The 14,306-nt window shown below is 41.1% G+C and overlaps 1 protein-coding gene across 1 annotated transcript in view; it reads left to right on the top strand.

Annotated features, from left to right (window-relative positions):
• Positions 1-8,157: 8,157 nt before the first annotated feature.
• Positions 8,158-14,306, top strand: part of LOC134586719 (mast cell carboxypeptidase A-like) — a 42,577-nt gene continuing 36,428 nt past the window's right edge. Inside the window, exons 1-4 of the mRNA XM_063442473.1 lie at positions 8,158-8,256; positions 8,415-8,490; positions 11,020-11,144; positions 13,165-13,270. Coding sequence (XP_063298543.1) covers positions 8,186-8,256; positions 8,415-8,490; positions 11,020-11,144; positions 13,165-13,270 — 378 coding nt within the window. The 5' untranslated portion in view covers positions 8,158-8,185. The remainder of the gene's footprint in view (positions 8,257-8,414; positions 8,491-11,019; positions 11,145-13,164; positions 13,271-14,306) is intronic.

Raw genomic sequence — 14,306 nt, 5'->3', positions numbered from 1 at the left:
TGGACTAGTAGGCAACTTAGTCACAATCATGTCCTTGTCTACTGTCTGTCCCCAAGTTGCCCACCCCACACAAGACCAATATGGGCAAAAGTTATAATCTCTATTTGGGCATCTAGGGCTCACATACTTATTTTTACTACTGGGACAAATATATTTATCGTTAGACCCATACGTCCTCTCCCATCTAAGATCCCCACATACATTCCACGGCTTTCTACCACTTGATATCGCCTTACACGCATCAAATAGCAGAACACCCGAAGAATGTACGGATTCTAATACCGTCTTATTAATTAGGGTCCCCTGAGGATCTCCATTCCTGAGAGTCAACCAAATTGTACGAGGTTGATACTCTGGACTGAAGCACTTAGGTTCTCCTACTCCTAAATGGCACACACTATATTCTATATTTAAGTATCTACATCTTGATACATCTCCTTTACACTCGTATTGCGAATGCCAAATTAGGGTCTGGGAAATATGGTTACCTGTTCTTGTAGTCTTAATGCATACCTCACAGCTAGGAGTGTCGGTACCTCTACCTTCCTGAATATAAAAATACACATATAAAAACATTATCAGAAACACATCTTTCGTCGTCATCCTCAGTCTTCGTCCGTGCGAAGGCACCTCAGCTTCCAGGATGTAAGGGCTGCAGGGAATGGAGTTTTTCTTGCTTTTCCTGGCTTATACACTCGTTGGTGAGCAGACAGGCTTTATTATGGCCTTCTCACTCACTTACCAAATCTCTGAAACAATAAAATTTGTAATCCACAAGGTTCCTCGTCACTCCGACTGAGTCGTGCGCTTTAACCGGATCTTGCAGGGATTCTCTGGATCTGCTGTAGCTTGCCAAGAATCGACTGCTGCTGGTTTAACCCTGGAGTGATGTATCCACAGAGTCACTTCGGCTACTTTTATCGCTGTAGGGGTAGACAAAAGAACAACATAAGGACCTCTCCACTTGGGCCCTAACGGTACATTATTCCACTCTTTAATCCACACTTGGTCTCCTGGGTGGTAACTATGAACTGGGGGATAAATATTCACAGGTAATCTATCTTGTGCCCATTTCTGTACCTCCTCCATAGTCTTACCCAACTCTACAACCTGCTGCCGGGTAATTCCTTCTCCCAACTGACTCAAATCCCCCCTTAAGTTACCAAGTACGGGAGGTGGTCGCCCGTACATGATTTCAAAAGGAGAGAGGCCCATCCTTCTGGTAGGTGTACTGCGGATTCGCAATAGAGCTATGGGCAAGAGAACGTTCCACTTAAGTTGGGTTTCCTGACACATTTTAGCCAACTGATTCTTAATAGTTCTATTCATTCTCTCTACCTTACCAGAACTCTGGGGTCTATATGCCGTATGAAGCCTCCACTTTATACCAAGCATATGAGTCAGTTGTTGTAGGCACTGATGAACAAAAGCTGGACCATTGTCCGATCCTATAGAGCAGGGTAGTCCATATCGGGGTATTATTTCTCGTAGCAGGAATCTCACAACTTCTCCTGCTTTCTCTGTACGAGTAGGACATGCTTCTACCCAGCCTGAATAGGTGCACACAACTACCAGTAAGTAGCGATGCCCACCAGATTTAGGCATCACTGTATAGTCAATTTGTAAATCGGACATGGGGAGTCCCCCCATAAACTGGACTCCTGGTGGCTTTACTGGTCCTTGCCTTGCATTATTTTTAGCACACGTTACACATCTTCGTACAATGGCCTGAGTCAAGTTGGACAATCTTGGTATGTAGAAATGTTTTCTGAGAGATTCTTCTGTGCTGTCTCTCTCAGAATGTATCCCGTTGTGATAGTTTTGGACAATTTCTACCGCTAGTGATGCTGGAATGACTATTCTTCCATCTTCTAACTGATACCATTTGTTCTCCAAATACTTTCCAGGTTCAGTCTTTAACCACTCCTCTTCTTGAGCTGTATAAACTGGAGTCCATTGAGATAGTGGAGTTGGTATAAGAGCAGCTATATGCCCCACATACTCTTGTCTTCCCGATTCAGCGGCACGCTTAGCTGCACTATCTGCCATCCGATTTCCTTTGGTTACATCACCATCTCCTCTCAGATGCGCTCGACAATGTATAATACCGACTTCTTCTGGCTCCCACACTGCTTCCAATAGTTGTAGGATTTCAGCTGCGTACTTGATTTCCTTGCCTTCTGAATTCAATAGTCCTCTTTCTTTATACAAAGCTCCGTGGGCATGAGTGGTTAAAAACGCATACTTGGAGTCCGTGTAGATGTTCACTCTTAAACCTTCAGCCAATTGTAACGCTCGTGTCAGTGCTATCAATTCTGCCTTTTGTGCTGATGTTCCTTTTGCCAGTGGCCGAGCTTCTATCACCTTGTCTATCGTTGTTACTGCATAGCCTGCATAACGGATCCCTTCTTTCACATAACTACTGCCGTCGGTGTAATATTGAACATCGGGGTTCTGGATGGGAAAATCACGAAGATCTGGTCTACTTGAAAATACTTCATCCATTACTTCCAAACAATCATGTTGACTTTCAGTAGGTTGTGGCAAAAGGGTAGCTGGATTTAAGGTATTTACAGTCTCTAAATGCACTCTTGGGTTTTCACACAACATTGCCTGATACTTGGTCATACGGCTGTTACTAAACCAATGATTTCCTTTGTAATCCAACAACGTCTGTACTGCATGTGGGACTCGTACATAAAGTTCTTGACCCAGAGTGAGTTTATCGGCTTCAGCTACTAGCAGGGCAGCTGCAGCCACGGCTCTTAGACAAGGTGGAAGTCCGCTGGCCACTGCATCCAGTTGCTTAGACATGTAGGCAACAGGTCTTTGCCATGATCCCAAGTACTGTGTCAATACTCCCACAGCCATTCTTCTTTGCTCATGTACATACAGGTAGAATGGTCGTGTGTGATCAGGTAGACCTAATGCTGGGGCACTCATCAAAGCCTTCTTCACATCTTCAAATGCCGTTTGCTGTTCTTGAGTCCATAAGAAGGGGTCGTGCTCTGTACCTTTGATAGCTGCATACAGAGGTTTTGCCAGTATCGCGTAGCTGGGAATCCATATCCTACAGAAGCCTGCTGCCCCCAAGAATTCTCGCACTTGTCTTCTATTCTTGGGTATCGGTATTTGGCACACAGCTTCTTTTCTCTCTGGCCCCATAATTCTTTGACCTTCAGAGATATGGAATCCCAGATATTTGACAGTTGGCAAACACAACTGAGCCTTCTTTCTAGACACCTTGTATCCTGCCTTCCAGAGAATGTGTAGTAGATCGTGTGTTGCTTGCTGACATATTTCCTTTGTAACTGCTGCTATCAACAAGTCATCTACATATTGTAACAATACACACTCTCCTGGGATGGACTCGAAATCCAATAAATCTTGACTTAGAGCTGAACCAAATAGGGTAGGTGAATTTTTAAACCCTTGGGGCAGTCTTGTCCAGGTCATTTGGCGTTTTGAGCCCGTTACAGCGTTTTACCATTGGAAAGCAAAGATACATTGGCTTTCTGCGGCAATTCGGAGGCAAAAGAAGGCATCTTTGAGGTCTAGGACTGTAAAGTAAGTAGCCCCGCCCGGAATTAAAGCGAGCAGGTTATATGGATTGGGCACAACTGGATGTATACTAACAACCGCATCATTGACTGCTCTCAAGTCCTGTACAGGTCGATACTCATCTGTACTTGGCTTTTGAACAGGCAGCAATGGGGTGTTCCAGGGGGAAGTACAGAATTTTAGGATACCATACCATATGAACTTATCCAGATAAGATTGGATGTTCTTCTTAGCCTTCTGCTGGATGTGATATTGTCTTAGGCTCACTGGATAAACCCCAAGTTTTAGTTCGATTTTAATAGGTGGAATATTGCGGGCCAGTCCTGGTGGGTTGTTCTCTGCCCAAACTCCTGGTATGTTGAATAAGGATTCATCACTCCTAGGGTTTTGGATAGTCAACGCTGTATAAAGTCGCCACTCTTCTTCCTTTGGTACGGATAATGTCATAATACCTGAAGGTCCATTAAACTTTAAGGATGTTGTTCCATTTGGTAGGAACGTAATCTGCGCTTGTAACTTAGATAGCATATCACGTCCCAGCAATTGGACTGGACATTCAGGCATATAAAGGAATTGATGTTTTACTACGTGGCCTCCCAATGTACAGAGTCGACTTTTAAGAACCGGTTTTGCAGCACTTCTTCCAGTTGCTCCTATTACAGTAATAGTTCTTCCAGATGGAGGAGCAACTAGGTTAGTCACCACCGAATGTTCAGCACCAGTGTCGATCATGAACGCACTCCTTTTTCCCCCTATTGATACATCGACCATAGGCTCCGCTCGACCAAGGGGGATGGAGCCCGGTCGGTATCAATAGTCCTCCATGACCGTGTCAGCCAATCCCACAAAGTCCCTACCTTCTCTATCGCGGGACCTTTGCGCTGCTGGATAATACCTATCTTCCCTTACACTTCCTCTGTTCCCATTACTCCCTCTATTACCATTGCTCCCTCCGGGGCCTCCTCTACCTCTCGCTCTGCCTCTAAAGTTTCCGTAACCTGCCCTGGGTAGGTCTCTCTCGTACTGCTCTCTTTGCGGACACTCATTTCTCCAATGCCCTTCTTCCTTGCAATACGCGCACTGATTCCTACTCAAAGGCTCCCTATTCCATCTACTATCGCCTCTATCTGGGCCCCGTCTATCTACGCCTGCGATCGCTACCGCTAGCATATCAGCCTTTTTACACATCTTGCGCTCTTCCTCTTTCTTTGTCTCTGTTTCCCTATTCATATATACTTTATTTGCTACCTCCATTAGTTGGGTGATAGACATTCCTGCAAACCCTTCTAACTTTTGTAGCTTGCGCTTAATATCTCCGTAAGCTTGGCTGACAAAGGCGGAGTTTACCATTCGGGAATTATCTGCGTCTTCCGGATTAAAGGGGGTATACAAGCGATATGCCTCCAATAATCGGTCATAAAAGACACTGGGCGCTTCATCACTTTTCTGAATCACCTCAACTGTCTTCGACATATTAATAGCTTTCTTCCCTCCGGCTTTCATGCCAGCAATTATAGCGTCTCTATAGGCTTTGAGTTGAACCATATCTGCGCCATTAACATTCCAGTCGGGATCGGTGTTAGGATAATGTGTTGCGGCCCATGCTGCCGGATTGGCTTGATTTAAAGCACGGGCTCTATCCTCTAGCGCTTTAATGGCCGCTTGGTTAATCCTTGTCCTTTCCTCATTATTAAACAATGTCATTAATAACTGCTGGCAATCAGCCCATGTCGGATTATGTGTCTGAACTATCGAGGTGAACAGATCGGTCATAGCTTGTGGTTTCTCAGTGTATGAAGAATTTTGGGTCTTCCAATTCAAGAGATCGGTTGTCGTGAACGGGACATATACGAAGACTGGGTCAGCGTGTGCCATTTGACCTGCGGCATCGAGATAGGCTGACCCAGGATTCAGACGAAGAGGCATCTGATAATGTCTAAGTTGTTGGGTACCGGTCAGTTGTCGGGTTAGTATAGGGCTACGTGGAGGGGCGTCAGTTATGGGTTCCAGTCGGGGGGTAATAGGGCATGAGGATGTGGGAGCTTGATTTTGGGAAAAGCTAGTAAATAGAATACTCCCAGCCGAGCTAGAAGAAGCTTGACCGGAAGTTTGAAGTGGAGCCAAATCAGGATATTCAGATCTAACGGGGGTTGGTTCTGGTTCCGGAAGGGGAGGTTTAATACGAGGGGGGGTGGATTCTGTACTGGAGGAGGAAGCGGAAGTAGATGAGGGCAATGAGGGGAGGGGTATAGAACTTCCTGCACTCGCGGCAAAGGGATCTCGGACTCAGGGGGCGTGTCCAAAATGGGCCTAACCACAGTCCTAGTGGACAAACAAGTCCTGGCCACCATGAGGCGACATTGCTCCTCGTGGCATATCTGAATCCATTTTGGCGAGTCGTTTACGGCCTGTCTCCAACAATCAATATATGGAAACTGTCCGTAAAGTTCAGGCCTACCTGACACAGCCACGTGTACACGCTGTATCAGGGTTGGATCCAAACTACCACGTGGCGGCCATGCCGCAACCAAAATAGGCCACTCCCTAGTGCACAAAGTGACCAAACGTACAGGAGACATTTTAACCCCAAAATCACATGTTTTAAATCCCTTTTTAAAATGCTTTACCATACAACCTAAGGGATCCAAAATCGTTGACTCCGACGCACCCATACTTATCAATGGAACGTCGTTGACAACGAATACTATGCACGCGTTCTATTCAACAGTCACACCCGTTTCCTCTGGCAACAGCACCACGTGGTACGGTTACCAAGTGAAACGTACACAATAATACAATAAACACTCAGGGAATTCCCGTACACACACAGCTGTTACACCAGTCACTAAATAATCAATATTATGCCCTTTGGCGAAACTATACAGTCACCCACGCTATAATTCTCTATATACGAATTACCCGTCTATAACACACCCCAGTAACATCGTCTTTTACAAATAGCGGTTACAGTACGGTTAGCATAGGTCAAAGCACAATTTAAGGTCACAATACAATTATTAGTGGTTATGGTGTTAAACATGCAATGGACGACAATGATTAGTACTTATATACAGTGTCAGTAAATATACAGGGTTATGGTACCGTGCACTATGATACAGCAACACACTATTAACACTCTCGCTAGACAGCTGAGCTCGCGCTATCTAACAAGATATACACTTTACTAACAATCTTTAACACATTTACAATTCCCAACTAAACTATTGGCCAGTACCTTGAATGGACTACCTAAAACTATGTACACCCGTTTTGGTTAGCCACACTGCCCAAGCACCACATATAGCGAACTAGAGGGCGGAATTTACAACAGAACCCTCTTAGTCTATTTACTCTATCAAAAATCTAGTGGGTTCCAAATTTACACGCCTTCCCACTTAGACAAGATAGGTTGAGATCTAGCGAACCGAATTTACACAGGCGCCGCTTAGTCTCCCGGTCCCTCCGACCTAGCGAACGTAATATACACCCTAGAACGCTAGTCTAGACAAGACACCGGTGTCCGGCTAGGGCTATTTACACAGGACCCCGCCTGACTCCAAACCAAATCAAACGATCTTACTAAAGAGTGTTCGATTGAGCGGTGCGCCTTCGCTCCTTCCCTCCGACAGAGGGGGCAGATTCCATACACAATTCAAACCCCTTATGGGCCTACCGCACAATCAGTATACCCCTAGTGGGTCCGCCGTCTAAAACAGCAGTTGTCTTACCTCCTCGTTCCTGAACCTGAGTTCACACTCATCGACGGGGACACCCCAGCACTTCTTACGTAGAGGCCGATGATCTCCTGGACAACAGACCAGTGGCGCCGAGACGAAGGGAGGTCCACGCAGAAGTTCAGGGGTGCAGCCGTAGAGAACGTGGGCAAAGATAGACCGTCTCACGCCTCTGCCTCTCAGCTACCGTTGAACGATGAGCTTCCCGGCCAATGCACCAAATGATACCGGAGAAACTGACGGAAGCCAAGCACAGAGAGATGGACACAGGTTTCTTCAGGAAGGAAGAGATTCTTTATTGGATCACCGATCGGGACTCAGAGGGACTAATGTCACCAAAATACAGCAAGTTCTGAGCCCCGGACAATAGTGCAGGCTCCTTATATAGGCACATAACTCCTCCCATATTAAGCTCCACCCGCACATTCTCTTGACCAATCAATACAAATAAGAATTAACTTCCTGCTTGACCGCATGGCCTGTCCAGCACAATGGAGGAGGGGAATACTATATCCTGTATTCTTGCACATGCTCCGTCCACTACTGATCGTATCTTGCCTCGTGCAACCAACTGATCGATACGTCAGCATATGCACGTACACATGCCACGTGGTAATCTCGGCCTACTAAATTTATTTTTACCGAGATTCCACCACAGTCCTAACGTAAGGCATGTACCTTTAAAGTGACACTCTAGGGTGGAACTGACACTTTTTATATGTATTGTATAGATCATTCTTTGAAAATATGCAAAATGCTGCATGTAAGAAGTGAAGTGAGTTAACAGTAATCGGCTAGAAGGAGATTTCATTCTTCAGATAACAGTATTAGATATGGTCTATAAAAGCAAACTGAAATCTCAAAGAAAAATAAAGAAAGAAAGAGTAGTTATGCCGTTTTTGTGGATATGGATATTTGTTACCACTGCCTTTTTAGTTTCATCAAAGCTTACTTACCATGGGTAAATATATTATTATTATTATTATTATTATTATTATTATCATTATCATAGGACCAAAACAGATATATTACAAATTGTAATTGGATTCTGGAGCAGTATTTTCTTTTTCCACTACATATAGTGACTGTATGGATTTATGGCAATGTTATATATTTCAGAGACAAAGTATTTCGGGTTAAAGTGCAAAGTGAAGAGCATATTAAATTAATTCAAATCATGGACAATAAATTCAAGGTAAGTTTTTTTTATGTATATTTAAACAAATAAGTTAATTCACTAGATATGAAATTGTAATGAATTCTAAAGCACATTGCAAGTAGTTCATTACAATTTAATGTTTAAAGAATAAACCTATTTATTAGGAATATGTTAAGCTTTGTGTGATGTCTTTGAATCCTTTTTTTGTTGATTACAGTTTTTGACATGGTGTTGTGCTAGAAGTATTCTTTAAAAAGGAGATAGGAAAAAAATAACATTTTAAGTGAATAGTTTTTTGTTAATCTGTGCTTAAGCAAAATAATATTTCTACTCGGTGGATAATGTTTTGGGGGAAGGGGGAGATCCATTCTTTTTCTGCCATGATTGTTTCTTTATCACTGCTCCTGTCTCCGTAATCACTTTAATGTGAACTGCCAATTCTCTGTAAATGCCATCACTAAATAAAACGTTAAAAATTACATATATGACTTGAGTTAACCATGTTTAATTTGTTTCTCCATTTACATTTACTACACTATAAATTCCTTGAAATTAACATCAATTTATCAATTTTTTTTTCATTTCTCTTTTATTCTTTATTTAATGTTTTTGCAATAACAAAAATATATAACGACGAGTATTACAGAGACCAGACATCAACAAATAATGCACACTTTCTACAATAGAAAAAAAGAAAGAAATTATCAATCTTCAGTGTAGTGTGCATTATGACAAATAACAAATACAAACATTAAAATGACTGAGCTGTTAACTATTTTTATTGTGTTTCTCCATATTCCTTGAAATGGATGTAAATTTAGCAAATGATTTGACGGATTTCATCAGCCAGAGTTTAATTGCATTGGGGAACGTTTATTTCTGTTTCTCCTTCTCTCTCTATGCTCTCTCTAGGCTGACTGACTTTTTTACATTTAATTTAATTGTAATTTTTATTGTAACATTTCAAATACATAGCAGACAGGAGCATCCAAAGGAAAAGGACACCAAAGTGTCCATTTGATTTTTGCCCTAATAACTACTCTATGACAGTTGTCACCTGATTTTCCTCTGTCCATTGGTTCTTTGTGGGGATATGTATGATTAAGCAACTGCTACTTCCAGCTTTACATATTAGACATGTCACATCCTTATGTATTAGACAGTCACATCCTTCCTTTTTTTCTCCATGTGCTGCAACTATATCTTTTTTTAGCCCTCTCCTAAATTTTTTGTGGTGTCACAATAGCTGTTTTTTTGCAGAAATGGTGCATAGGGAGCCAAGATGGGGACAGAATAGCACTAAGTACGTCTGTGTGGGCTTCTACAATTAATTTTATTTTTAAGACCTCACAAACACATATTTCAGAATATTACAAATTCTGGGAAGGGACTGTTCCTTATGAAGAGAATGTGACAGTTTTATCTCCGCATTCCATTTGGAACGGAACCAATACAATTCTGCCTCTTTCTTTAAGCAAACACATTGAAAAGCTGAAAATGGAAGGTCTTTATTGATATATTGTTAATATAATGTTGCATTTCTTATCTTAAGAACAATGCTAAATTGTAATATTTGATGTGTAATCCCTGACTTGCAGCCGTAAATAAACTTAACTCAGTCCCTCAGTCCCTCAGTCCCCATTACCAGTATGGAGACAGAGCTGGAGACAGAGATAATGTTATTTTTTTCTCCCCTGATGCTCTCCCAGCATATCACCAAAGGACGGCTACTATCATTTCATACACAGTCCGATTCACAGTTTTGTGTACCAGGCTGTGGGCAGTAATTTCCTGAAACATGTACAGCTCATGAAAATGATCATTGCTTGGGTCTCATCAGAGGAGAAAAGCAGTATGCTCTAGTTGTGTGTGCAGCACAAACTGAACAAAACTAATACTACTAATGAAAGTAAAACTAATTTTTTTTTAATATTGCTGCACTTGTAAGCCGCACTGGGAAGGAGTTAGATAGTTAAAACCTTTGCAAACATGCATTTGTGATTACAGTGTTGTATTAAAATTAATAACAAATCATAACAGTGTTCCTTTAAAATGAATGCCAAAAATATAGTGGCTGCATATATACACTGTGTCAACATGTCAAAACAAAACAAGATTTCAGAAAATTCTTAGTAACCGTTTCTAAAATCAAAATATATAAAAAGAGCTCCAAGATAAAGAATTATTCAAGGATGCAGTGCAACATTTACTAACATTTTTCCAGGATAGAGGCTCTAAGAATCCAAAGATCAACCTAGATGTCATAGAAATGCTAGACAGAACATTGCAGTGTCACATGTAATCATGTTTTACAGTTTGCCCTGTCACTAAATACACTGAATGTATTAATGGTATAAGTATTCTTGGTAATGATGCAAGGGAGCCAAAACATTATTGAGACCTAAGCAGGGACTACCTGAAATGCAAGCTATTGGGTTTCTCTAAGCTTTTGTCCATTCTCATACTCTGTTTTTGTTGTATTACATTTTTTTCTTTATTTCTTTTTTGTATTATCACTGTTGTATATTATGTGAATAATAACCTAAACAAACTTTGGTTTTCTAGCTGGACTTTTGGAACCCCGATTCAGTCAAAAATATAAAACCTCAGATGACCGTAGATTTTCATGTTAATGCCAAGCATACAGACTCAATCCAACGTCTCCTAGCATGGAACACAGTAGACTATGAGTGAGTTTCATGATATTTATATCTTTTTTTCTTACCATAAAATTAATTTAAAAATACCCTTCACCTCAGGGTGTAGTGGTTATATCAGTATATACCTGGTTAATACTAGTTTGTATCGGTTCTGTACTTAGTCCTTCCACAATATAAAGGAGGTAATACCACCTTAAGAAACAATAGGCAAAATATATCCAAATACAGTGGAACCTCGGTTAACGCATTAATTGGTTTTCAATGCATTCCTATGGGAAACCGTGTTTCGGTTTACGAATTTTTCGCAATACGAAACGTCCCGGAGAACGCATTAAATTCATAAACCGAGGTCCCACTTTATGTAAAAGGCAAACAGACTCAACATAGGGTAATGTAATCAGGTACCAATAAACCTGCAAATTATAAATTGCACTTACAGGAACTTGGATATAAGTAAGCCCATCAAATAAATATCAGCGTAGAAGTGTATGTAGGCAGACTCCTTTTCAGTTCCAGCATAATTATGTTCTTTGCTTGTAATAAGAACAGAGAACAAAAGGTAGTGCAGATGGTACATATAAACACACGTGATTTATTTATAAATCATGCTGGGATTTGAACCTATGCCCTCATGTTTTTGAACAGGCTCTGTAGTCAGGTACCAACTGAGCTTCCTCACCAGCATTCCATAGGCTGAACTTGATGGAGGCAAGTCTCTTTTCAGCCTATGTAATTATGTACGTCTAGGAACAGTCAAGGTAACCACTGCAAATGAGGCGAAGAAAATAAATAGTATTTTTCTAAAATAGCATTTCTTTATTTATTTATAAAATATTTTACCAGGAAAGATACATTGAGATTTATCTCGTTTTCAAGTATGTCCTGTATTTTTCAAGTATTTACCGGGGTGAAGGAACCGGGAACTGTCACTCTGGAAGTGAAAGATGCTTTTTAATTAAAACGCTACAGTCTTATCTTTCTCTTTTTTTGTTGTTGTTGTTTTTGGTCATTGTTTGGGGTTTATAATAGAATGGGAAATATATGGTGATAATGACCCAATGTTGTTGTAATTTTTCTGTTTTAATGTCTGGGTTTACTTTGGATATCCAATGCGACTGTGGGATATTTTGACTGCTTCCAGGGCAATTATCTTTAATGCACTAGCTAGCACGTTTCCTGTCATATTTCATGTCAGTCTGAAAACCGTTATTTTTCCTGTCTGTTTTATATGATTAAAAAAATATCTATATATGGCATATACTTCTCTTACAACTCAATTTTGTCTTTAATTGTTGATTGTCTTATAAAACGCCTAGACAATAAAAAGCAACTTATAATACAACTTTCCAATAACATGTATAACTATAGACAAAACAAACATTATTTTAAGAAAACACTATAGCTTAGAAACTTTTGTGTTTTTCTCAGAATTTAGTTTCCTTCTCTCCTACCCCCATCAAAAACGTATGAGTGAACAGTGCTGCTCCCCCTCCAATCAAATGGTTACCTGTGAGAACTTACAGAGTTATTCACTAAAGTGAGAATTCAAAGTGAATTCACATTTAAGACTAAATTAGTTGAGCTAGAAACATAGCAGACTTGTCTCCAGTTTGGCTATTTTTCCTTTGAATTTGATATTCACTTTGAATTCACTTTAAATACTCACTTAAGTGAATAACCATGTTAGTCTGTCTCTCTTCTCACAGCAGAAGTGCCTTTAGTGGCTGTCAACCAGACGGCCATTAGAGGTGTATTTACCCTGCAATGTAAGCATTGCTGTATCTATTAAAGGAACACTATAGGGTCAAGAACACAAACATGTATTTCTGACCCTATAGTGTTAAAACCACCATTTATGCGGCTCCCCCTGAGCTCCCTTAGAAGGGGTTAAAACTCATCTTATATATTTATTTATTTTTAAATTATATAAACTGCACAAATGTATTTCATGGAGAGGTATTGACCTTTTTCTAAATGTATTCAATGGAATATTCCAAAACAAATTAAGTAAATAACAGAAATAAATATCTATCTTTGGCTTTTCCTTTAGAGTTTTATTCCATGACCTTCAGAAAGGTATAGCAGCGTCGATCAATAATCAGACTGTTCAGGAATCGAGAAAGCACCAGTACACAGTTTATAATGAATGGGAAAAGGTATGGTGATGATGATCAAATGTTAAAGTAATTTTTCTTTTTTCATTTCTGGGTTTACTTTGGATATTCAATGCAACTGATTTTAATGCAATTATCTTTAATACACTAGCTAGCACAGTTTCCTGTCATATTTTATGTCAGTCTGAAAACTGTTATTTTTCCTGGCTGTTTTATATGTTTCAAAATATATTGACATACAGCATATGCTTCACTTACAACATATTAAAGAAACACTATAGGCCAGTGGTTCCCAAGCCAGCTAGTATGCATGGGCCACCAACAGTCCAGGAATTTTGTATTTCCCTGTTTTATTCCAATTGACCAAACCTTAACTGTTGGTGGGACTTGAGGACTGGTTTGGTAACCACTGCTATAACAATCCAGATCACTTCATCTCATTGAAGTGGCCTGCGTGTTGTGTCCCTGTCCCCTAAACTCTGCCAAATTTCAAATGGCAGCTGCAGGTCTAAACAGTCAAACCTTACAATGGATGGGGACATGTAGCTGCAGTGTGTAAATGTGTAACAGTTGTTTTCCAACTAACCATGGTGTAACTGTACCCAGAGCCATTTTAACAACATTATAGGCTCCTAGCAGTGCACTGAAGTAATCCCCCCATAGTGACACATATGCTTGTAGGGCCCCTGGCAAGTGTGGCCCCTGGCCAACTGCCAAGTGTGCCCATCCGTTAAGACGACACTTGTCAGGGTACCTGAAGTCTCTACCTCGGAGGAGGTTAGACTTTCAAACGGCCGTCCTCTCAGGGGGGCTGATTCACCCAATCCTCACAGCTCTCATAGCCGTTTACACGCCGGCCGCGATAGCCCCGCTTCCTTTTATGACGCGGCGCTCAGGAGCCGACGTCATGACGGCAATCACGTCCCGACCTGTCAATCTAGTTCCGAACAACGAATCAGGGCTCAGCAGGGGCGGAGTCATCAATTAAAGAGCCAAGGTATAAAATAGGGATGTGTGTAATGGTTCATTGCCCTGTCGTGGTTCTAGCTTGTCTGGTCACTCAGTGCTCTTATTACTG

The sequence above is a fragment of the Pelobates fuscus genome, chromosome 2 (genome assembly GCF_036172605.1).
Source record: "Pelobates fuscus isolate aPelFus1 chromosome 2, aPelFus1.pri, whole genome shotgun sequence".
In the NCBI taxonomy this organism is placed as follows: domain Eukaryota; kingdom Metazoa; phylum Chordata; class Amphibia; order Anura; family Pelobatidae; genus Pelobates; species Pelobates fuscus.
The sequence above is the reverse complement of the archived record's forward strand: the minus strand, read 5'-3'. Positions and strand labels throughout refer to the sequence as shown.